Raw genomic sequence first — 22,202 nt, 5'->3', positions numbered from 1 at the left:
CCCACTGCCTCATCGCCTTTGATAATGTCCACCGCAGTTGTGGACGAAACGTCAGGAAGAAATTCCCATAGACCACGGCTTCAAAGCCCGGAAAAGATTCCTAAACATGCAGAGTAGTTTCGTCTTCTAATTTGCAACCCCTGCAGGTCGGTTGATCGCTCAGTCCCATCCTGAAGAGGTGTTTTTTGCAGGGAGCGTGTCCTGTTAAAAAGGCTCAGGTTTATAATTGAAGGTATTAGAAGCAAAGCCGCCTAAGTGCTATATTTTGCCAAACCGACCAAGTGTTTTGTAATTGGTAGTAAAATCGACCAGGTAAAGGTAAAAATTATAACCTGACGGCCTCTTTTGGTCTGCAAAAAAACAATATACAGGATGGTTTTTTTTTATCTTGAAGCACTTAAATATTTCGGAAACGAGTGATCCGAGGAAAAAATGTTTCAAATAAGAAGTTAGTATCAGGGAGGGGGAAGTCAGATGTCGTGTCAGAAAAACAACGCCTACTTCGACCTTGTAGGCTAGGCGTACGTCAAGTGAGAATAATTTATGTAAAACATTTTCTTCGATTTTGACAGGTTAACAACATTTTTAAACAAAACAGCACTTGGGATGTTTTGACTTTGAATTAAAACAAATGATCAAAAACCTGGAAAACGGCAAAGCGAACATTTTTTTTTGAAAATTTTCGCAATGCAACTAAATTTACTCGTAATCTGAAAATAAATTGATGTAATTATTATCATGTTCGACATTTTCAATTTACTTACTAGCCTTCAGCTGAATTGCTGGCCGTTTGTTTTTTCGATTTTTGCGGATTGGCTTATGGGGCAGGTTCTTAAATTGATGGTACATTGGAACTATTAAATCTAGCAACTTTTGTAAATTCTGCCATTTTTCTATTTAATTTTTAGTGTTTCTTGAGGCTCTTGAGGCATTTTTCCATTTTTCTGACTGAATATGTTTGCTTTTTATTGCATGAAAATATCTTATGTCTCCATTGAATTCGCCGCCAACATTCGCAGCAGAGGGTAACACAATATCCCTAACACACAAATCTCCAACCAATAGAAACACTTTCGTATCCTCGTATAAACGGATGCATTGGGCATGGGGTTTTAGGCGGTTTTGCTTCCTTCCTTCACATGCAAAGGGTTGTGGGTTAATAACGCGACTTTTGTGAATAAAGCGCGCAATTTATGGTTTCAGATGCAAACGCCGAGCTTTGCGACTTGGTGGCAACCCTATCAGTGAGCCTGGATATTTCAAGTCGCGGCCTTCTGGGGGACGCATTGGGGCCCTTGCTCAAATCCCTCAACAACCAGAAGGCGCTCACGCAAATCAACCTCTCGGGCAACTTTCTCAATGGCCACGCAGTGGCGCTGCTTTGCTCCAGCCTGGGCACGCTCTCCAACTTAGAGGTGCTGAATCTGAGCGCGTGCAGCCTGCAAAAGGGCCACTTGAGCCAACTGGCTGGCGCCATCTCCTGCAATGCCCCGCTATTGAGCAAACTGAGCAGCTTGGACCTGAGCGACAATAATGCGCTTCAGAACGCCTGCCTCAAGGACTTGAGCGTCATCAGCAACAGCCTCAACTTGAAGCGGTTGAATGTCAGCAATACTGACCTGCGTGGTGAGCCGCAGGTTCAGCAAGTGCTATGCTTGACCTTCCTTGAAGAGCTCAATGTGAGCTATAATCAGCTGAGTGACAGCGCGTTGAGGGAGATGCTCGGCTGGCTTGATCCGCTGGTGCTAAGGGCGCTGAATGCCAGCAGAAACAGCCTCCAAAGGGGGCTGATGCAGGTGCTGGAGGTCCATCAAAGCCTGGCGGCGCTGCAACAAATCGACTTTGAATGCTGCGGAGTGGACGACTCGGATGTCTTCGCGCTGTTACGGTAAGTGTTCTGCTGCTGGCAACTTCGCATTGGTGATAATTGAACATTTCCAGATCTGCTCCGAACATCACACACGTAAATCTGTCTAACAACCCGGACCTGACTTCAATATCATTAAGGCGGCTTCTGGAACACGCCACACTCAATTACGTAAACGTGCAGTACTGCGACAGCATTTGGTCCTACTTCGACACGAACGCGGCCGGCTGGGGCATTGCGCTGGGCAGAAAAAGCCTCTGCAAGATCGCAAAGGGGCCCCAGACGTACCAAAACTGTCTCATCCAAGTGTTTGAGGAAAAACACAAAGACCACCTCAAGGTAGACGTTTCCTATTACGCCCTCACTGTGACTATTAACTGAACAGCGGGTGTTTCCCATGCTTATTAAAACAAGCGGGTGTACAGCAAAATATATTGTATCAAAATAACACTAACAACTATCGATTGCCTTACGAATCCATTGTATCACCCAATTAACTATTTACAGCCCGGGCAAATTTACAGAATAATTACAGTCCTTACTTTGGTAGATTTATGACTATTTTTCTGACCTGTGCCTACTGCTGCGACAGGTAAATCGACCTGCCCCAGATCATCTTCCCATTCAGTTCCTCTACAGCCCTCTGCGCGTCGTCCGGATTAAAGAAGCTGACTTTCGCCTCGGCACTCGGGGTGTTGTCGGGATTGTAGCGCCTGCTCACGTTATCCGTCGAATTGTAGCCTTCGAAGAAGTCGAGAATCTCATTGGTGCCCGCCTTGTACGGTACATTATCCAGGAAGACTGTACATCCGGGGATGTCTTCGGGGTCAGGTGTTTCCGGTCGCCGCGGCGGGAATCGAGAAGCGGCTCTCGGCGCACCATAGTTACCGCGGGGCGGATAGCCGGGACCACCGGGTCTTCCTCTAAAGCCCCCCCGCGGAGAACCGAAAGCACCCCGCCCATTAAAACTCCCCCGATTGTTAAAGAATCCACCTCTGCGCCCATTAAAGGCATTCCTAGGCGCCTCAAAGTACATCTCGTCATCGAAGGATGCGTGGCTTTTTTCGGCTCTATCGGGTGGGGCTTCAAAGCGATTGCTCAGCCCGACCTCACGCTGATTTTCCACCTCCTCTAAATCGCTGTTATCCTGCCGCGAACCGTCTTTGGCCTGCTCCGGCTCGCGCTTTGTAATGGGAGGCAGGGGCGTGCCGGGCGCCAGCGTCTGGCCCGGCCCCATTCCCGGGTGGGGCAGCGAGCTGCCAAGAATCTTCTCCATATCGCTGCGTGCGATGGGCGTTACTGACACCACGTTGGCACCCAATGTCACTTTGTCTTTGGCCACGCCCTTGCTGGCGTCTTCGGCTGTCTCGAATTCGCAGTAGGCCAGCCCTGTGAAGCCTGCGTTGTTGCTGACCAGGTGGATTTTCGTCGGAATGATCCCGATGTCGCTAAAAAAGTCGGAAATGTCGCGGTCCGTTGTCTTGGAGGGCAGATGCGACATGCTTAGACAGTCTGTGCCTGCTGAAGATATTTACATGAACCACTGAATTAACCGATCGACCATCTGCACTTACCAGCGGGCTGCATTTGGACGGGCGAGTCACAAGCCCCGGGGTTTTTCAAGCTGCCTTCCTCAAAGAGAGACGTTTGAGGGTTGGCCTCGAGAAACTCCTCATCTGTACACGCTTTCACCGTAACCGCCTTGCCTTGGATGACGTGATGAGAGGTTTCTTCCAGCGCCAGCTTTGCCACCTCCTTACTGCTGAACTTCACGTAGGCCACGTTGCCGCCCTTCGGCTTGAAGTTCAAGTGTAGAGAAATGAGCGGATGCTGCGAAAAAATGTGCAAAATATCCTGGTCCTTAACAAACGTTGGCAGGTCTTCGACTTTTAGGCAGGTGAAGTCTTTGATCAGCGCCTCGTTGGATAGGAAAAGCTTGGTATTGCGCAGCCGATTCAAGTGGTCCTCCGGTGGATTGACGTCGTCGATGCGCGGGTTGTAGCGATCGATCGCCTCCTCAAACACCTGATCCGAGATGTGCTTGATCTTCAGTTCCGCCTCGTTCAACTTGGTTCCATTCATGGTCAGCGCCTTGTTCTTGTTCAGCATGTCGCGGAACTGAACAAAAGACACGCCGGTCTTGCGGCCAAACTCATCGTTGATTATCTTGATGCCGCGATAGTTGATGCTTAAACCAGAGAAAAAGCGCCGCAGGTCACCGTAGGAGCCGTAGAAAGGCTCCAGAGATACGCAGGCATCCACTGGAACATCCACGTCCTCAAAGCGGCTTCTGCGGCCGTTGCCGCGTTTGTCCATAGAGGCGCGGCTCTTGTTGCGGAAATCAATCGCCTCCATAGGTGTGAGCATTGAAAGGTTCAAGTCGCGTGAGGCCTGGTGGGTTTTCGCCATCAAGCTGTCGAATGAGGGCGGATTAACGGGCCAACTGTCCATCGCGTTGGCCTGCAAGCTGGCAAGACCGAACCCCGCCCCTTGCAGATTGGCCAAGTTTGCCACCAAGTTGGTCTTCAGGCCCCAGGGGGCGGCGCTGAGCATATCGCCGCCTCCCAAGGCGGGCGGCGGAATTATGTTCAAACTGGGCACCAATTGATTGGACCAGATTTCTGGCAGCAACTTTCGCTGGCTGGACTCCATTTCCTTACTCCTGGCCCTGGATGGAAAACAACCGCGTTGAGCCATAAAGTTCAAAACCCCGCCCCAAACCCTTGCTAACTAACCGATCTGTCCTCCGCCCATCCTTATCTCGGCTTCGGTTTCTGCTTCTACTCCTATCGCGGCCACGCCTCCTGTCTTTCCGATCGCGACTTTTGGACCGGCTGCGATGTCGGCGGTCACGCCGGTCACGCGATCTGTCCCTCCGATCTCTAGATTTGCTGCGCGACCGGCGCCTATCCCGCTTCCGGTCGCTGTCCTTCTGGATTTCAGGAACAGCGGCAGGCACCAAGGGAACGGCAGCCGGAAGTGGCGTCGCCAGCTATCAACACCAAAAGAAAAAACAGTTTACAACTGCTACAAGATCGCCTGCGGCCGAAACTAACCGGTTGCGTGGTAGAGGGGGTCGGTAACATAAAGGCGGCCATGCTCTGGTTGCGCGCCTGCTCGATAACGCGCTGCATTTCCGTCCGGCTGCTCAGCATCAGCTGGATCTGAATACCCTTGATTTTCATGTTGTTGCGCAGAAACGCCTGACGCGCATCCTCGTCGGTACTGCAAGAATAGTGGGGAAGATGTTTTAGGGTTAGTTTCATTTCATTGGATGTGGTACAGAGAGAAAAGGTGTTCGGTTCCAACAGTCAACACTAACAGACTCGCCGCTTTAGTGAGCTCTACTTTTTCCCATCCCCCCCCCGGGTTTCAATTTACGTATACAGGGCGTCTATTTGTGCAAAAACTTTGATTCTTCTGCTTATAATTGACCCAATCGTTTAATTCATTAAAATATCGAAGTTGTAGGTACTTTTCGATAAAAGCGGCAATGACGCATAGCCCAAAATATTTTGGGTCTCTAGAGTATAAAACGAGCAAACGCACTGTTTGATTAATCTGAAATTAGTCCTGTGTCTTATACGCCCTGTATATTCTATGCAAAGTTTGATTTAGCACATGGAAGTATCTTCTCCTTAAACACTCTGTATAAGTGTCTCTGTTGCAATTAGTTTCTCGAATATCATTGAGACACCCTGTATAAAGTGGACGACAAAGCAAAAGGAACTCTTGGGCTTTTAAAAAGACGGTTTCCATCCAGTCATGTACAGGGTGTTTCCTTATAAGCTTCCCGTATGACAAGTTTAGCTTCTACGTTCTTGCGCTTTTAAAGATTCTAGATTTTCCACGTTATCCTGAATGATGGTAAAAGTGGGCCACTCTGAACAGTTGCTTCGGCCAAAACAACAAACACCCTGTATAAAGCCAGCAAGCATTTCGCCAAATCGCGCAAAGACGCGAATAAAGTTCGGAAAAAATGTCGAAAAATTGTGACTGCGTATGTTTTGAAAACGTCCAATAAAATGACTCTAATTCTCTATTGAGCAGTGAAAATGACGTTTTTCTAGCACTACGGGTTTCAGAGCTAGAAATTTTTGAAAAAAAAACCGCTTTTAGAGTTATGAAAGATTCTCCATTGAACAATATCAACGACGACTTTCTCCCTGGACCGGATTTAGAGCTACGAATTTTTGAAGAAACCACCCTTAAAGACCAAAAGCGCCATTAACGATATGAAAAAACACGAGAAAACTGCAGTTGAGTATGTTTTAAAAACATGCAATAAAAATAATTCTGATTCTCGACTGAACAACACAAAGGACGTTTTCTAGCTCGACCTCATTTAGAGCTTCGAATTTTTGAAGACCCCACCCTTAACGGCTAAAATCGCTATTAACGATACGAAAAAACCTCAGTAAAAAAACAGCCTTTAAAGTTACGGAAAACCTACGAAAACCGCGGTGGAGGATGTTTTGAAAACATGCAATAAAAAGAACTCTGATTCTCGACTGAACAACATCAAGGACGTTTTTCTCGCTAGACCTGATTTAGAGCTGCGAATTTTTTAAGACACCACCTTTAAGGGCTAAAATCGCTATTAACGATACGAAAAAACCTGATTTAAAGCTGCGAATTGTTGATTAAAACAGCCTTCAAGGTTACGGAAAAACATCCAAAAAATCGCGGATGAGGATGTTTTGAAAACATGCAATAAAAAGAACTCTGATTCTCGACTGAACAACATTAAGGACGTTTTTCTCGCTAGACCTGATTTAGAGCTGCGAATTTTTTAAGACACCACCTTTAAGGGCTAAAATTGCTATTAACGATACGAAAAAACCTGATTTAAAGCTGCGAATTGTTGATTAAAACAGCCTTCAAAGTTATGGAAAAACATTCAAAAAATCGCGGTTGAGAATGTTTTGAAAACATGCAATAAAAAGAACTCTGATTCTCGACTGAACAACATCAAGGACGTTTTCCTATCTCGGCCTGGTTTAAAGCTAGGATTTTTAAGAAGCCACCCTTAAAGACTATAAGCGCTATTAATGATACGGAAAACCTGAGAAAACTGCGATTGAACATGTTTTCAAAACGTCCAATAAAAAGCCTCTTAAGGGTTGATTGAACAGGATAAAGGACGTTTTTCTAGCTCTACTTGTATCAGAACTACACATGTTTGAAGAAAAAAACGGCTTAAAAGCTACGGCAAAACGTGCGAAAAATCGCTGTTGAGCATGTTTTGAAAACATATTGCATGTTTTCAAAAAAGACGCTGATTCTCGACTGAACAACACCAAAGACGTTTTTCTAGCCCGGCAGATTCAGAGCTGCGAATTTTTTAAGAAGCCACCCTTAAAGGCTCAAATTGCTATTAACGATACGAAGAAACCCGAGAAAGCTGCGGTTGAGTATGTTTTAAAAACGTCCAATAAAAAATACTCGAAGTCTTGATTAAGCAAGATAAAGGACGTTTTTCTAGTTCTACGGGTTTCAGCTACAACATTTTTGAAGAAAAACCAGCATTTAGAGTTACAAAAAATCATCCAAAAAACCGCAGTTGAGTATGTTTTGAAAACATGCAATAAAAAGGATTCTGATTATCGACTGAACAGCATAAAGTACGTTTACCGGGCTCAACCTGATTTAGAACTACGAATGCAGTCAGCCTGAACGGCTAAAATCGCTATTAACGATACGAAAACAACCTGAAAAACCTGCGATTGAGTATGTTTTGAAAATGTCCAATAAAAATACTTTAAGTTTTGGTTGAACAGAATAAAAGACACTTTTCTAGCTCTTCTGGTGTCACAAGCTACAAATTTTTGAAGCAACAAACCGTAAAATCTAAAATAGCTATCAACGATACGAAAAAACCTCGATTGAACAAGATAAAGGACGTTTTTCTACCTCTACGAGTTTCAGAGCTACACATGTTTGAAGAAAAAACAGCCACTGAAGTTACGGCAAAACCTCAAAAAAACCGCGGTTGAGGATGTTGTGAAAACATGTAATAAAAAGAACTCTAATTCTCGACTGAACAACATGAAGGACGTTCTCCTCGCTCGACCTCATTTAGAGCTGCGAATTTTTTAAGACGCCACCCTTAAGGGCAAAAATTGCTATTAACGATACGAAAAAACTGCGATTGGGTATATTTTGAAAACGTCCATTAAACATACTCTCAGTCATGATTGAACACGACAAAGGACGTTTTTCTAGCTCTACTGGTGCCAGAGCTACAAATTTTTGAAGAAAAAAGCGCTTTTAAAGTTACGGAAAAACCTCTGAAAAACCGGCGTTGAGAATGTTTTGAAAACATGCAATAAAAACACTCTGATTCTCGACTGAACAACAAAGGACGTTTTTCTCGCTCAACCTGATTTAGAGATACAAATTTTTGAAGCAGCCACTCTTAACGGCTAAAATCGCTATTAGGGAGTTTTTAGGCCCCTTAATGGCAACACGTTTTACGTTATTCTGAGCATGCGCATTAGTAAAGAAATAACCGTTTACGTTATTAGGTGATAACGTGTTACTTTATTTACATACGAGTAGCGGTAACGTTAATAAGCATCACGTTAAAAAGCAGAACGACAGTGTTGACATATTTGACTTATTTCTAATATTATTAATAAAATAAGAAATCTTTGTAAATTTAAATAAGACTTTTTCATTGATTAGCTTACGCCATTATTGCGTCATTACGGATTTTATGTGGAAATTGTTTGTGCAAATTTGAACTTTGGTAACACTGCTAACATCGTAAGCACAGGTTCTTACTTCTAACCCATGACCTAACTATTTGATTTTGAATTTTAATTTAATATGTTCTTCTGAAACCTAAAATTGATAAGGCTATCTCTTAGCTCAATATTTTCCAAATGAAAAATAGCTCTTCGATTTGCAACAACAGGTAGGTCAAAGATGTCGTGTAAAATTAAGCCTCGTGTTAACTTGTGATCCACATCTCCCTGGTCATTTCGGTGCAGAAAGGCAGCTTCAATGTTTTCTTCCAACTTAGCCACTTTTTGTGTAATAACAATACAAACTTAAACCAGCTTTGAAACTTTTTCAAACAAATACGAGATAAGAAAAGAATAAAGTGAGGTTTATTTTATTAAGAGTGCAACCAACGTGGTATCAAAAACTAAAAAACGCACTTAACGTTATTTGCCTAAACACCTTATTTTTTTAACACTGCGCATGATTACAATAACGTTTAGCGTTTAAGGCCAACGTAATTTTAAGGGGCCTAAAAACTCTGTATTAACGATACGAAAAAACCTGAGAAAACTGCGGTTGAGTATGTTTTGAAAATGTCCAATAAAAAGATCTCGATTCAACACTATAAAGGACGTTTTTCTGGATCGACGAGTTTCAGAGCTACGAAAAAAAAAGCGAGTCTTCAAGGTAAATGTTGCCATTAAAATTACAAGAACTCGGAAAAACCGCAAAACCTAGGTTGCAAACTTCCTCATAAAAATATTTTTTAATCTCTAATTTTCGATTGAACATTATTAAGTATAATCTGATATAATATTTTAAATCTGATGATGGCGCTGTTGTCTTGCCGAAACGTAATGAACCAAACGATGTTTCAAAATTTTTACTTCACACTTTGACTGAGACCCAGGAAAGATAGGAATATCATAACAAGTACATGCCGTCACGAAAATAAATCAGAATTATTAAAGTATTTATATTAAAAAAATATCACAATAATTAAGGAAAATTTGCGACCGCGAATCGTCTGATATTTTGCAGTGAAAAAGGCTCTATTTTTCTATTGAATAATAAATAGGTTGTTTTTCTAGCTTGTTGGGGTTCACAGATTTGTTAATGCGTTCATAGACGTGAAAACTTGTCAATCAAATATTTCGGATTTAGTCCACCTAAGCCTTTAGAGAATAGGCTATTTCCCCAGACGATTCTCTGACGATGTCAGTCCCCCGCACTAGAGAAACGCTGGCCTTGTTGCCGCCGATATTCGCTCCCTGGATCGTCTTAGTCTNATTTAGTCTAGCCGGTTGAATAAGTCCCGAAGGCAGCCACCCTCGATGTTCGAAGTTATAAAAATTGAAGAACTTTCTAGCTACCTGAATGCAATGAAAGCATCGCCCAATTCGCCGCCCACAATGTGCACGCCGCCCTCTGGAATTTGGAGGCCGCTGAAGAACTGTCTGATATCCAGAGCGTTCGCCGCCCATGGCAGATTTTGCAGACGAATTATAATGCTCATTCTGGCTGCTCGATCTGGAAAGACACAAAAATACTTCCATGGAAATCGGTTGATTATGTACTGGGTAGGTTGCAGGATAAAGGGTTGGCCTCAAGAAAACCAACCTTTTTTGCCTGATTTTTCGCTCTTTATTCAGTCTACACGTTTACACAGTGACAACTTTCTTACATCTACTTAATTCACCATCCGTTTCAGCCAAAAAAAATCTCAACGGGTCTTTTTTGAAATCGCCCCGTATCAACACAAAGCGAATGTTCCAGAGCATCAATTAGCTCAGCCTCTGAAGATGACCCAAATGATCGAAACGTTTCAGAATCGACCTTTAGTCCAGTGACTGATAAAAAATCCAGCTGGAAATCCGGAAATTTCCAGCATTCACAGCTTGCCGGGCTCCTTCGGCTGGTCCCGTTCAGATGGGGGGAGCAAGAACAACCAGCCGATCGAAATCCGTTCTTATCTGGACAGCTCGATTACGAGGGCCGACTCGAAACTAATAAAATCGCTTCGAGTGTTTTACACATTTTAGCACCGCTTGATTTCAGCTACTAACAGTACAAAACTTGCAAACAAGTTAAGTTGCACAGTAGAAAGCATCAAGCAGATCAGAAAATTCACAGCTCTTCCTGAGTTGCTCCCGAACAAGACGGCTCAGAATGGGGACCTTGAACATTTTTTTAAATATATTTGCCTGTCTATAGAAATAGCAATATTTAATTTGCAATAAACAATTAAAGTTGTGATCGCTGGCTATTGGTCGTGAGGTCATAGCGCTGGTCGAATAAATTGTGTTCCCCATTCAACGACAAGCCGTATTCCCGTATTGCCTTCAGATCGAACGATCAGCGCTATGACGTCACGACCTATCCCGCGCGTTTAGAGTCGTTTCAAATGAATAGCCCGCGATCACAACTTTAATTGTTTATTGCAAATTAAATATTGCGACTTGAGGGCTGACATTTGGTATGCGCGATTTCTATAGACAGGGAAATATATTAAAGAAATAAAAAAATGTTCAAGTTCCCCATTAACTGTTTATGCAAGAGTCGATTTATACATTAGAGAGTCGTTTCAAGTGAAAATCCGATGTCATAACTGTATGCAAATGACAGGCTTTCACTGGTGCTTAAGATGACTTAACTTCCTTGAACCAAACGGTACTTGCTTTGCAATAAGAAAGTGGTTTCACAACAGGTTCTTATGCAATGGACCAGAAGATCCTGCCATCTGCCACCTTGTTTGTGGTCAATTTCAGTCGGTTTTCAGCAATCGTTTGCTATGAAGATGCAAATAAATCAACGATTTTATGCGCCTTGAAACATTTCAATAGTTATTTCTTCTCAATTAAATCGCATTTATTAATTGGATGTAGATAGAGATAAGTAGCCAAACAAATGCACGATTGGATACAAGTCTGGCCAATGGCAGTAGTTAGAGCCAATTGATTGGCTCAGTATTTTGATTGACTGGTTTAGAGGGACATACCAATTTTGGTTATTTCCAGAAATATTCCCCTAAAGGGTTACGAAAGCTTATGCAATTTATAAGGATTTTGCGCTGTTTTCGGGCCTAGGAAGCCATTTGCTTGCCAATTAAGTACGGGGAAGTTGCAACTAATTCCTCGCAAAAACTTCTGTTTAATCCATTAAATCCTCAGCCACTGACGAAGATAAATCAAGTCACATTTACCCCTTAATTTCTCTGAAACAATCAATACTGTAAACGCCGATTACACTTTAGATGCATAAATACAAGTGTTTTCAAAATGTTGTTTCCAACAATGTTTTTGTTCTGAAATTAGATTTTTTATTTTCCCCCTCTCTTATAGCTTGTGATAAATTTAGCCTGAAACTTGTTCAATAGTTTTGAATTTTCCCACAAGATAAGACTTGGTCCGCAACTTGGGACAGAAAATGTTGAGTAAAACCAGGCGGTTTTCTCCAATGTTGGGCAGGAAGTGAAATTCTGCAACAGTGTCTAAATTAGAAAGCTCCATCGGTCCATTCAGAACAGCAAACAACAACAAAAAAATGCCAAATTCTCCACATCTCTTGCATTGTAGTCCCATAAATATCCACGACGCCGTTTTCCATTTAAAGCAATTCAAAAAATTGACAACGTTGCTCATAACGCACACCCTACCGCCGGCTAGAAATGGTTCAATTTATGATTGGATCTCCCTGTTCATATGTTGAGCAGCTATGCTATACAGGATGATTTAAAATTGGCGTCATTCCTTTCACGAGAACAACGCAAAAAATGTCTTTCACCCGGAAAAGTTTAGCCCTGAAAATGCAATAGATTCAGTCACCAATCGTCCACTGGCACACTAGTAACAGTGTTTGATTTGACTTGGAGAGTGTTGGAAGATTTTTTTACGAACAAGCACTGCGGCAACCATGCTTCATGGCAGACACTTGATAGAACATGTCAGCGTATTTGTGGTTAATTTTCAAATTGAGCTCCTCAAAAGTCCAACATCGTTGAATCTTCCACATATGGAGGATGGAAATCAGTGTGTGATTTAACACGACAAACGGAACGAATACGCGCTTACCTCAAAGAATGTCAAGACAAAGTGAGAGTACACTTAATTGCATCGGGCAAACACTAATTCTAAATGAGATTAACGCACATACAAGCGGATCGGTATTTTACATCCGTCAGGATTCGTCTGACAGTATACATTTAAAAGAAGGCAAATATTCAATTACATTTGTTCCGTTCTCCCGGTGACCAAATGCGTGCTTACCTTTGGGCTCAGCTGAATCTGATAGAAATATGCAACAAAATCAAGCATATTATTCTTGATCTGATTTTCTCCAGGATAATGTTCTACCGTAAGAGACTGTGCAGATTAGACACTTGTTGCAGTAAAATTTTATACAAAACACGTCATTTTATAGGATGCGCAGACCACAGATTATTGGTTTTACGTATTATGAAGTATCGTTAATTTAGGGACCATAACTTGGACCGGCATAAAAACCAAATCTGTTGACCAGTTCACCCGACGCAGCGCCTATTAACATGTTCCAGGCAAGTACGACACTTTAGGCAGTAAATTGATCATACCCCAATGTTTACGTTGAACCAAGTAACGCCGTAAAGACGATACGTTATACGCGCAAGCATATACAGAACCTTTTATTTTTGTTTTGTGTGCGTTATTGGCCTGGGTAACACTGTCTTGAGTTTCGCTTTTGAGTTGTTGCCGCTCTCTGAGTTCATGCGTGGTAACTAATCGGTTAATGAGTTATAACTCATTTTTTAAAGCGACCTTTATGAGGCCCGAGGCGGAAATTTTAACATCTGAAGAAAAAAGATTATCAACATTTTTTATGAGCAACGTTTTACCACTGACCAAACAACTGAAAAAAAGTCGCCTCATTTCCATAAGAAACGTTTTTGCAGGAACGAAACTGAGTTACTGCGCCAGAGCGTTGGGTTGGAGCACCACGCCACTTGCGCAGCACTGCGTCAACTCCTAAAAATTCACTGACTTACCCAGGCCTAGTGTGTTAGGCTAGACTTTATTTCGTCAAGAGGTTGATAAAATATGCAAGAAACAAAATTGCGTATAACGTAGACATTAAGAACATGAACAGTAGAAACTATGAACGATTATAAAGGGTGATTCAAAATTGGCGTTATTCCTCTGGAGGTGTTGTCTGGGGGTGTATTTGGAGTACAGAAAAATTAGTAAAAAAAATTAAATGTTATTAAAAACTCAGATATTTGAAAAAACTAGATCAGAAGGATGGCAACAATGTTTTTCAGGTAATCTGCCTAATTAACATTACGTAAACATCTGTTTCCTTGTAATTATTAAAAAGTCTGGTAACCATGCAAGACAATAACATGCGTTGATGTTAGGATAACGTTGTCACCTTGCGGTCAGTGCTGCGACAAAACAGCCCCCCGAGTGCTGCCATATTTTTGGGGCAAATGAGTGATATACCTAAATCGGTCACAACTGTCATCCAAACCCACCTGTTAAAGGTTATGTATCATTGATCAAATAAAACACAATTCTGTTGTTAAAACACAAGTGTTCCCAAGAGCAAAAAAGAAGTTCTGCCCGTTTCACTCCAAACATCTGTGTCCCAATCACTTCTGAGTCTGGACTAATATTTTGAGCAGCTTCTCGTGTTCGGTTAATTAACTGCTGCTCAATTTGAACCGGTGTTCGGAAGATCCGAGATTTAATGTGTTCTAGTGTCCTGTGCATATTACATACATGGTAGGAATGTACGCCCTTCCTCGGGGGAGTTATTGGGACAATTAAGTATCCGGTGTTTGGGAAAGTGCAGTTGTTGTGCAATGCTTCAAGTACTCCCGGAAGGCTCAACTGAATAATCTCCAATACTTGGTTTACATTTTTTATAAGGAGCTCCAAAATAAGCCACAGTTTGACAAATGCTTGTTATTATTGACAAAAAACATCATTGCTGCTTCGACTTTTCATCAAATAATCGTAGAAGAGTACCTTTTTAATATCAAAAATTTTCGAAATTTGACAAAAAGATAGTAATTTTTCTGTTCGAATGCTCAAGTAATCAAATAGGCTGCCAATCAAACGTGGAACCTTTTCAAAACAATGCTTAATAACAAAGTTGAAATTCGCTCATCAACTGTTAATATCTTCTTGAAATTTTCGAAAAATTTAAAAAATATATTTTTCTCGTTCTTCTCTAAGTGTGCCCCAAATATACCCTTAAAATGAATGGCGCCAATTTTCAATCACCCTGTACAGCCGTTCTTTCCCTCGTACACGGGAGTTTCTTCTTCTTTGTGTAAAGTTGGTCAGTTATGAACGCCCTAACAGTTGCCGCACTATGGACTCAAATAAGAATTTTTTTAAAAATAGCTCATCTTAGAAATTACTTAAAAGCCTTATTTTTTTTAATGTTGGCAGACTGATCAAGATTAATGGAAAATTGACAAATAATTATCCCATATATCCATTGATTTGTGGATAATACTCTATTTCTGGAATCTTTGAGGTTATAGGCCCTTAAGTTATTTCTAAGATAAATACGATCATTTTCCTGTTAAAAACTTTGAAGGTTTGCTATAAGAACTCGATGGAAAGTCGATTGACTTAATGTGAGTGACGACTTAATAATTGAATAAAAAACTTTTTTATTGAAGTTTTTCGCGAATCACTCAGCTTATACCTTGAAGTAAGGGAGAGAGGGCGAACTATTTCTCCTGCAGCCATTAAATTGCCCTGGAGAAATGACGATATTTTCATTCCATTTCAGCAAACAACAAAAAGGGACAATTCAAAAAAAGACACAGTCAAAAGCTAAACTCTTAAGTATATTAAAAATGACAATTAGAAAAAGGAATCCGGGAAAAGGTACAAAAGAACCCGCGAAGCACCTTAGAACGCGTACCGCGTCCGAATATCCTCCAGCTTCTTGGAGACCTCCGCCGCTGTCTTATCCAGATCGTTAGCAATGCTCTTCTGCTTGGCCGGCTCCAGCGAGTTGTACTGCTCGCACATGTCCCCATCAATCACATTTTTTACCGGAAAGTAGTAGCTGCGGAAAGACAAGTGATCGCGCCCACACAGCGGCGAGTTCTCGCTCCTCATGTGCATCTCCAGGTGCTGGAAGAAGTCGTGATCGTCATGGGAGGTGAAGGGCACCAAGACCCCCACCGTCCCCGACAGCGTGGTATAGATCAAACTCTCGCTGCCTCCCGGTATCAGCGTGGTTTTTTGCAGCCAAGTGACCGCCTCGCCTACTTGAAAGGTGGCGATCGTGTTGGCCTTTTGCGAGGCGCCGTTTAACAGCCCGCGGTCCCATAAGGCCTTGTTGCCCGTCGGATCCTCCTCCACATCGTCCGTCACATTGGGAGGCAGCCGCAGGATCGAAATGTTGCCGAACTTATCCGCAGTGGCAATCGAGTCGTAGTCCAGAATGCAGGTGCTGGTGATCCATCGGGGGTGCGTGTCATCAGCAAAGATAATCAGTTGATTCTCTGCGCGCTTGTAGCGCACCATGAACACTGACTCTTGAACATCAGCCACAAAGATTCTCTTTCCGATCGCCTGGATGTTGACAATGGCGTTGGGAATGTGCTTGTTCTCACACTTGCGTAGCAATTTCTTTTTTCCCATGTCGTAGAGGCGCAACATGCGCCCCACCCCAGCTAGTAGGCGGCCGTTGTATGCGCAGAGTGCCGTCGGGACCTCTCCCACCATTGTGCGGTGCACCAGCTCAAGCTCCTTGCCCATGGGGTCCACTTTGTAGGTGTCCAAGAACCCCTGGTTGCATACGCGGGGGTTGAGTTGGAAATCCTTTGCCACTCCCAGCACCAGGAACCATTGGTGTTCCGGCTGTCCGTGAAACTTCACCAAGGTGAGCGACATAGCGGCTTCGTTCTGCTCGAGCTTGATCAGCTTGTACAAATGGCCCGTCACGGGGTCCATTATCTTCAGCTGGGAAGCCCACATGCCATGCCCGGCTTTGGGGGCGGAGAAGACATTCTCCGGCAGGTCCTCGTTGAGAAACGCATCAGCCATCTCCTTTGCTAGCTCCTGCTCGTCTTCCCCGGCCGCCTCCTTCATCTCTTCGGCCATCTGCAGCCGGCGCTGTTTTTTCGTGTCGTCCGTATAGGCGTTGTGCTCAGTTTCGAGGATCATCAAGTTGTTCGATTCGGGGTGGATGATGAACTTGCGCGGCGTGTACTCCAAGGGGAATGAAATCTGGTTGAACACCGCCCCTAGTTTCTCCAAGGCCAGAATCCTCAACTTATTGGTGGAGATCGCAACGATGCCCTCCGGGCACTGCGGCGAGCTGAACCCGGAAGCGTATTCCAGACTCTCATAGGACAAAGGAGTGAGATAGAAGCGGCTCTGGTAGTAGTAGCTGAGCCAAGAGCGGCTGCTCATGGCCAGCACCGCTTCGGAGTTTTGCATGCGGATCTTGAACAGTTTCACTGGCCGGGAGCCCAAGTATCGGGTTCGTGTGTCGGTTAGATCACCAGTCACCGGGTCCAACACAGTCCTCAAGAGGGCGCCGTTCTGCAGCCCGATGTACAGGTAAAGGGTGCTGCCGCCCTGATTGCCGGAGCCTTCAGTCTCGTGCCCGCCGCCCATTTCCACGACACAGAGCGACTGGGCGCAGTTGGGCAACGGCTGCATGGCGCGCTCAGCCAAACAATCCGCTGGATCCAGGGATATAATCCGGACTGTGCTATCCGAAAGGCCTACAGCTAGGAACCAAGAGCGTTGCTCCCCAGGGGGGACGCTGCCTAAGGCCATGCAGAGCACATCCGAGTTCATTCGTTTGCGCTTTTCGTATTCGTGCAAAGACCCTGTGGGGTCCATTTCGAAGTAGACTAGTTCGCCCCCGGCCAGGGCAATGACGACCTGGCGCTGATTGACTGCGCATTCCACTATGGCCTTTTTCCCGGCATTCCATTTGTTAACGCGTTTGTTTGCGCAGATGTGACTCATCCCGTCGGGGTAGACTTGCAGTAGGGCGTCGTCCGCGAGGGCGGAACACGACAATGTGGGGGTGATGCCTTGAAAGCCGCTGTCGTGAACCTCTTCCACGGTTTCGCCGATGGAGAGCACCAGAGTGGCGTTGACGAAGGAGACGATGATAAAGGCGTCGAACTCGTCGTCGCTGCGCTTCTTCACCGTCCAGACGGCGATGGGATTGCCGGGCAATCCGGACACGGCCATTTCAGACACTTCCAGGCCGTGTCTTAGCACCCTTAGGGAGGATCTGGGCCCGCGGCCGCATAACATGTAGAGCTGCGGCGTGTCTTCGCCTGCCAAGTCCGCGACTCTCGACGAAAGGATGGGCGATAAACTTTCGATTTCGTCGACCAACACCAAGTTGCGGAGCGTTCGCGGGGCGAAGAAAAATGTGTCACCCTCTTCTAGTGGCATGGCCGAGCTGAACTCCAGCTCGTCGTCGTCGTCGCCCAAATGGGCGATTTGGTATAGGTAGTGGTTGCCAAACTCACAGGCCACAAAGAGGAAGCCGGTTTTCAACACAGACATCGAGGTGGCCACTGGCACAGTGTCGAAGTACTTTAGCTTGATTTCCGTGACCATTCCCCGATCTACTTCCAGGGTGATTTTGAAGATGTCGCCCTGCTCGGTTTGGGCCAGGAAGAAGAACATGGATTTGGTCTTGTGGGTGGCTGAGCACACGAAAATCATCCCTCTTTCTGGATCGTCCAGGTCATTACGGCGGCGCGGGATTGGGCAACGGATATCGTGCTGGTCTCCCAGGTTTTTATAGGTCAGATAATTTTCTGAGCAAATCAGCACCCCGGAGGGACCATCTTCGCCCCCAGGCACCATAACTAGGAAATTGGCGTGCTCCTCCAACGGCTCGGAATACTTGCGCACCATATGGTTAACCCCCAGGTCCAGCTCGTAGAACGTCAAGGTTTGCTGGGTCTTTTGCGCGGCTTCGCCGGACGGATCGATATCGGCTTCTTCGTAGTCGATTTCCAAACAGGCAAATATGGGATTGTCGTAGGCGACATCTACCCCCACCATGTGGTAGACCAGGGTGTTGCTCTTGTGCGCCTCCTGAGGCGAAGAGATGGTCAAGCGGGCGTGGTCATCTCGGTTCAAAATGTAGGTCAGCTTCTGTTTTTCAATGGCGCCAATCATTACAGCCCGCCCCCGCGGGTCTGTTGCCAAATACTGTCCAGGGACGATCCGCCTGCAGCCGCTTTTGCCAAACGTCTCCTGATGAATCTTTTCAAAGTTATTCTTCTGCGGTTGGTATTCGAGGATAACAATGCGGCCGCTGTCCGAGCCAATCACCACATAGTCTTTAGTTCCGCCAGTTAGTCGAAAAGCCATCATCGACCTTACAACGCCAAAAATTTCAATGGTAAGCAGCGTGTGCATTTTTCCGGTATTAGGATCGGGTCGCAACAGCTCAATGCTCTTGCCGCGAGCAATTACAATTTCTTGCGATTTCTGGCCGGAAAAGTTGCCGTGCACCGCATGAGTAATGGAGGTCGCCCTTTGCAGGGTCAAGTTGTACAAATACATCTTCGGCTATTCGCTGGTCTCACTTAGAGCATCTGGAAACAATGAAAACGGTTAGTGGATTAGGGGCTTGCAGTCCCGCACAACACACGTTCTTTCGAGTAAAGGTATTGTTTTTATGCTCACTAAGCTCACTTACCGTGTTGTAGCTGGGCGAAACCTCACTGGGCACAGTCAGAACTTGGCACGTTTTTCACAAGGTTTTTGTGAGAGGAGCGCGAGATAATTATTTGATAGAACTCCAGCAATTTGCGCGGCAGTGAATGAATATGGATGTTATTTTTCATATAAACCAGTACCTAACTTTCGAGGCGGCAAGCGTAACAAAACAAGCGTTTTTGTTGTTAATCAAACTGGGATCATTTGGGTCATTTAAATTTAGTTTAAAAGAAACTTGGAACATTTCTAGGTAAAGCAACTAATAGACAATTTCTTCACGTAACATTTTTTAGTTTAGCTTTCGGCCGTTTTTGTCTCAAACAATAAATAGTTGTTTTACTTAAAAACCCTCCCAAATTGCAAGAAACTAACCGTAAATGGCCCAAAAGATGCCTAATGTACAGGGTGTTTGGTAAGTAGATGCATTTCTTGCAGGGGGTGATAGTGCAAGTAATTTTGGATATATGTCGTTAATATACCGTGTTCAGAAAATGCTAAAAGCTAAAAAATGTTACTTAATATTGCGGAAACCGCTTGGAATATTTAAACGAAATTCTACAGGCTTAGGCTCTTAACAACAATACATGTTTTGTGATAAAAAATTAGCTTTCTAGCTTTTCCAGTGGCGTGGGCACAAGCACGACTGTAGATAATTTTAAATAAAAAAAAAAAACGTTTCGCCACTGATTTTTTAAGCAATAAAACTGATTATTCATACTACTGTTCAATTTGGAAGAGAAAAGGTCTATTGACTTGTTTTTCTACGACGTCCGGTTTTCGAGTAAAAAAATTAAAATTGATTTATTTTTATTGCATTGCTCAATCGGGTTGTAATTAAGTAGGGTTTAGTATAAAAGCAAAAAGAAGTTACTCAAACACTCAAAATGACGCAATTATTAATTAAGTAATAAAAAGGAAACTTGTTAAATAAAAACCCGAATACGGTGCCTTGTAGAAAAAAATTCCAGAGACTCTATCTCTTCCAAATTGAACATTAACTTGAAAAATAATATTTATTTATAGAAAAATCAGCGGCGTAGCATTTTTTCATTTAAAATTATCTACAGACGCGCCTGTTCCCACGCCACCGACAAAGCTAAATACAATTTTTTTATCACAAGACATGTATTGCTGTTAAGTGCCTAACTTTAAAATATTTCAAGGGGTTTTCGCAATATTAAAAAATTGTATTTCTAATTAACAATTAAACGCGCTGCAGACTGGAGACTAAGGGTTTTAGGAATATGGTCTATTAAAGAAATATATTCAAAATTACGAGCGCTATCACCTCCTACAAGGAATGCATCTACTTACCAAACACCTTGTAGTTACTAACAATCTGCAAAAATGTTAACACCCTGTTTAACACAAAAAGCTATTATATCATACCACCCTTAAATATTCATCAGTATATTTATGAAACACCCTGTACAAATGAGAACAGTTTTATTTGTTTGGCGACCAATTTTTAGTTTATAATCAGTTTGAAAATTCTGGAACGCAGCACACCTGCCAGCAGTTCAGATAACCCGCTGAGTATTCAAGTAAATTCAACGCATATTCAAGTAAAACTAGGTAAAAATAGGAACGTTTTACCCATTTAAATAACTGCTATTGCCTTTTGATACCAGTATATCTACGGTACAGTATCTATGAAAAAACACCTGCTGCGTTCCAAATTATCTGCTTTCTCAGTTTTCTGTACAGGAAATTATTCATTTTGAGAAAAAACACCATCATTGAAGTCAAAGGTCATTGAGCCTGTCACTTTCGACCAGAGTATACTGAAAAAACACTTTATCAGGCGCTTTAAATACAAAATAGTCAATTTGTTGCATTTAGCTATAACATTTTCCAATGGCATACTTTCATTTTTCCTCGAAAGAACGTGCGAGTGGGGACAGGGCAACAAATAGTAAGGGAGCAGGACAGCCATTTCATACAGTTAAAAAACCCATTTCAAACCCACGAAACTACCAGAACAGTCAGCCTTCGCCCTCCGTTGCCTTCAATGGATGCTGCTGTTGCTGATTTCCGATGTATTCTAAAGCCCTTGATATCCCACTATCCTAAACTGTCAATTAACCAAAGTTGCGTGAAAGTATATCCCCTTTGCCGGGGTTTTTGGACAAAATTTGTAAATATTTTAGTCATTTATGTCTAGGAGCCTTTCTAGTATCTAGCTAATGTGGTTTGAAGGCAGGCCTCCCTAAATCCAGACTCAACAACAGCCCCAAAACTTGCAGCATCCACGTAAAAATCGCTGCTCCTGGGACTTGAAGGAAAGTTTATCTAACAAGAGTTTTCATTGGCAAAACACAGAAGGCATGGACCCCATAAAGAAGGGACTTGCCACCGCCGCCATTGTTGGTTAGAGGCGTCTGCCCCGCATTTGGATTCAGATTTTAAGAACTTACCTCGCCTAGCACGATTTAAATCAGCACCTCAAACGCTCAATATTTAGGGAACTATGCGGAAAAGGTGAAAACAGTCGTTTAGTGTGGAAGTTAGGTCAATATTCACAATTATAGTCTGCTACTCTACGCTCTATTTTGGCGTGTTTCGTCGTAACAATGCCCACCAAATGAATGACAGTCGACACTGTTGACGAGACCAGCAATAATGGCCGCCAAGTTTTCGGTTTTTTGCATAGGATGCTAATAACCAAAATATTTTCTGGCTCAAAAATCTCAAATATACCAATCAAATCCCAATGTTGTACTTAGCAATTAATAACTAAAATTAATCACTAGCTTTGCTCAGGTTTACCTGCGTTTTTAGAGAATTTGGGTTGAAAACCCTCCAAGCCGTCATCTTCTATCGCTCTCGCACACTTGGCTAAAGCAGAGCGGCACTAACCTAGCAATCTTCTTGGGTCGCAAATATACTTTGCTGCG

The 22,202-nt window shown here is 43.4% G+C and overlaps 3 protein-coding genes across 4 annotated transcripts in view; 1 reads left to right on the top strand and 2 right to left on the bottom strand.

Moving 5' to 3' along the window:
• Positions 1-2,418, top strand: part of LOC109537657 (tonsoku-like protein) — an 8,113-nt gene extending 5,695 nt beyond the window's left edge. Inside the window, exons 15-16 of the mRNA XM_019904465.2 lie at positions 1,204-1,888; positions 1,942-2,418. Of these exons, the coding sequence (XP_019760024.2) occupies positions 1,204-1,888; positions 1,942-2,248 (992 nt within the window). The 3' untranslated portion in view covers positions 2,249-2,418. The remainder of the gene's footprint in view (positions 1-1,203; positions 1,889-1,941) is intronic.
• On the bottom strand, positions 2,286-22,163 carry LOC109537659 (epithelial splicing regulatory protein 2). Its single transcript, XM_019904467.2, has 6 exons — positions 22,075-22,163; positions 9,970-10,126; positions 4,924-5,092; positions 4,603-4,859; positions 3,442-4,535; positions 2,286-3,388 (listed from the first exon to the last, which is right to left on the bottom strand). Exons 2-6 carry the CDS (start codon positions 10,110-10,112, stop codon positions 2,445-2,447), a joined length of 2,607 nt encoding a protein of 868 aa, XP_019760026.2. The 5' UTR covers positions 10,113-10,126; positions 22,075-22,163; the 3' UTR covers positions 2,286-2,444.
• LOC109537658 (splicing factor 3B subunit 3) lies at positions 15,414-21,915 on the bottom strand. Of its 2 annotated transcripts, none has more exons than XM_019904466.2 (2): positions 21,723-21,915; positions 15,414-19,181 (listed from the first exon to the last, which is right to left on the bottom strand). In XM_019904466.2, exon 2 carries the CDS (start codon positions 19,147-19,149, stop codon positions 15,499-15,501), a length of 3,651 nt encoding a protein of 1,216 aa, XP_019760025.1. In that variant the 5' UTR covers positions 19,150-19,181; positions 21,723-21,915; the 3' UTR covers positions 15,414-15,498. The 2 variants fall into 2 exon arrangements, with proteins under 2 accessions (XP_019760025.1, XP_048525761.1); XM_048669804.1 differs by lacking the exon at positions 21,723-21,915 and adding an exon at positions 19,286-19,915.
• Positions 22,164-22,202: the final 39 nt, after the last annotated feature.

This window comes from Dendroctonus ponderosae, unplaced genomic scaffold, assembly GCF_020466585.1.
Source record: "Dendroctonus ponderosae isolate FM_Combo_2020 unplaced genomic scaffold, Dpon_F_20191213v2 Dpon_F_20191213_9, whole genome shotgun sequence".
NCBI lineage: Eukaryota > Metazoa > Arthropoda > Insecta > Coleoptera > Curculionidae > Dendroctonus > Dendroctonus ponderosae.
Note: the sequence above shows the minus strand (reverse complement) of the source record. Positions and strands in the feature narration are given on the sequence as shown.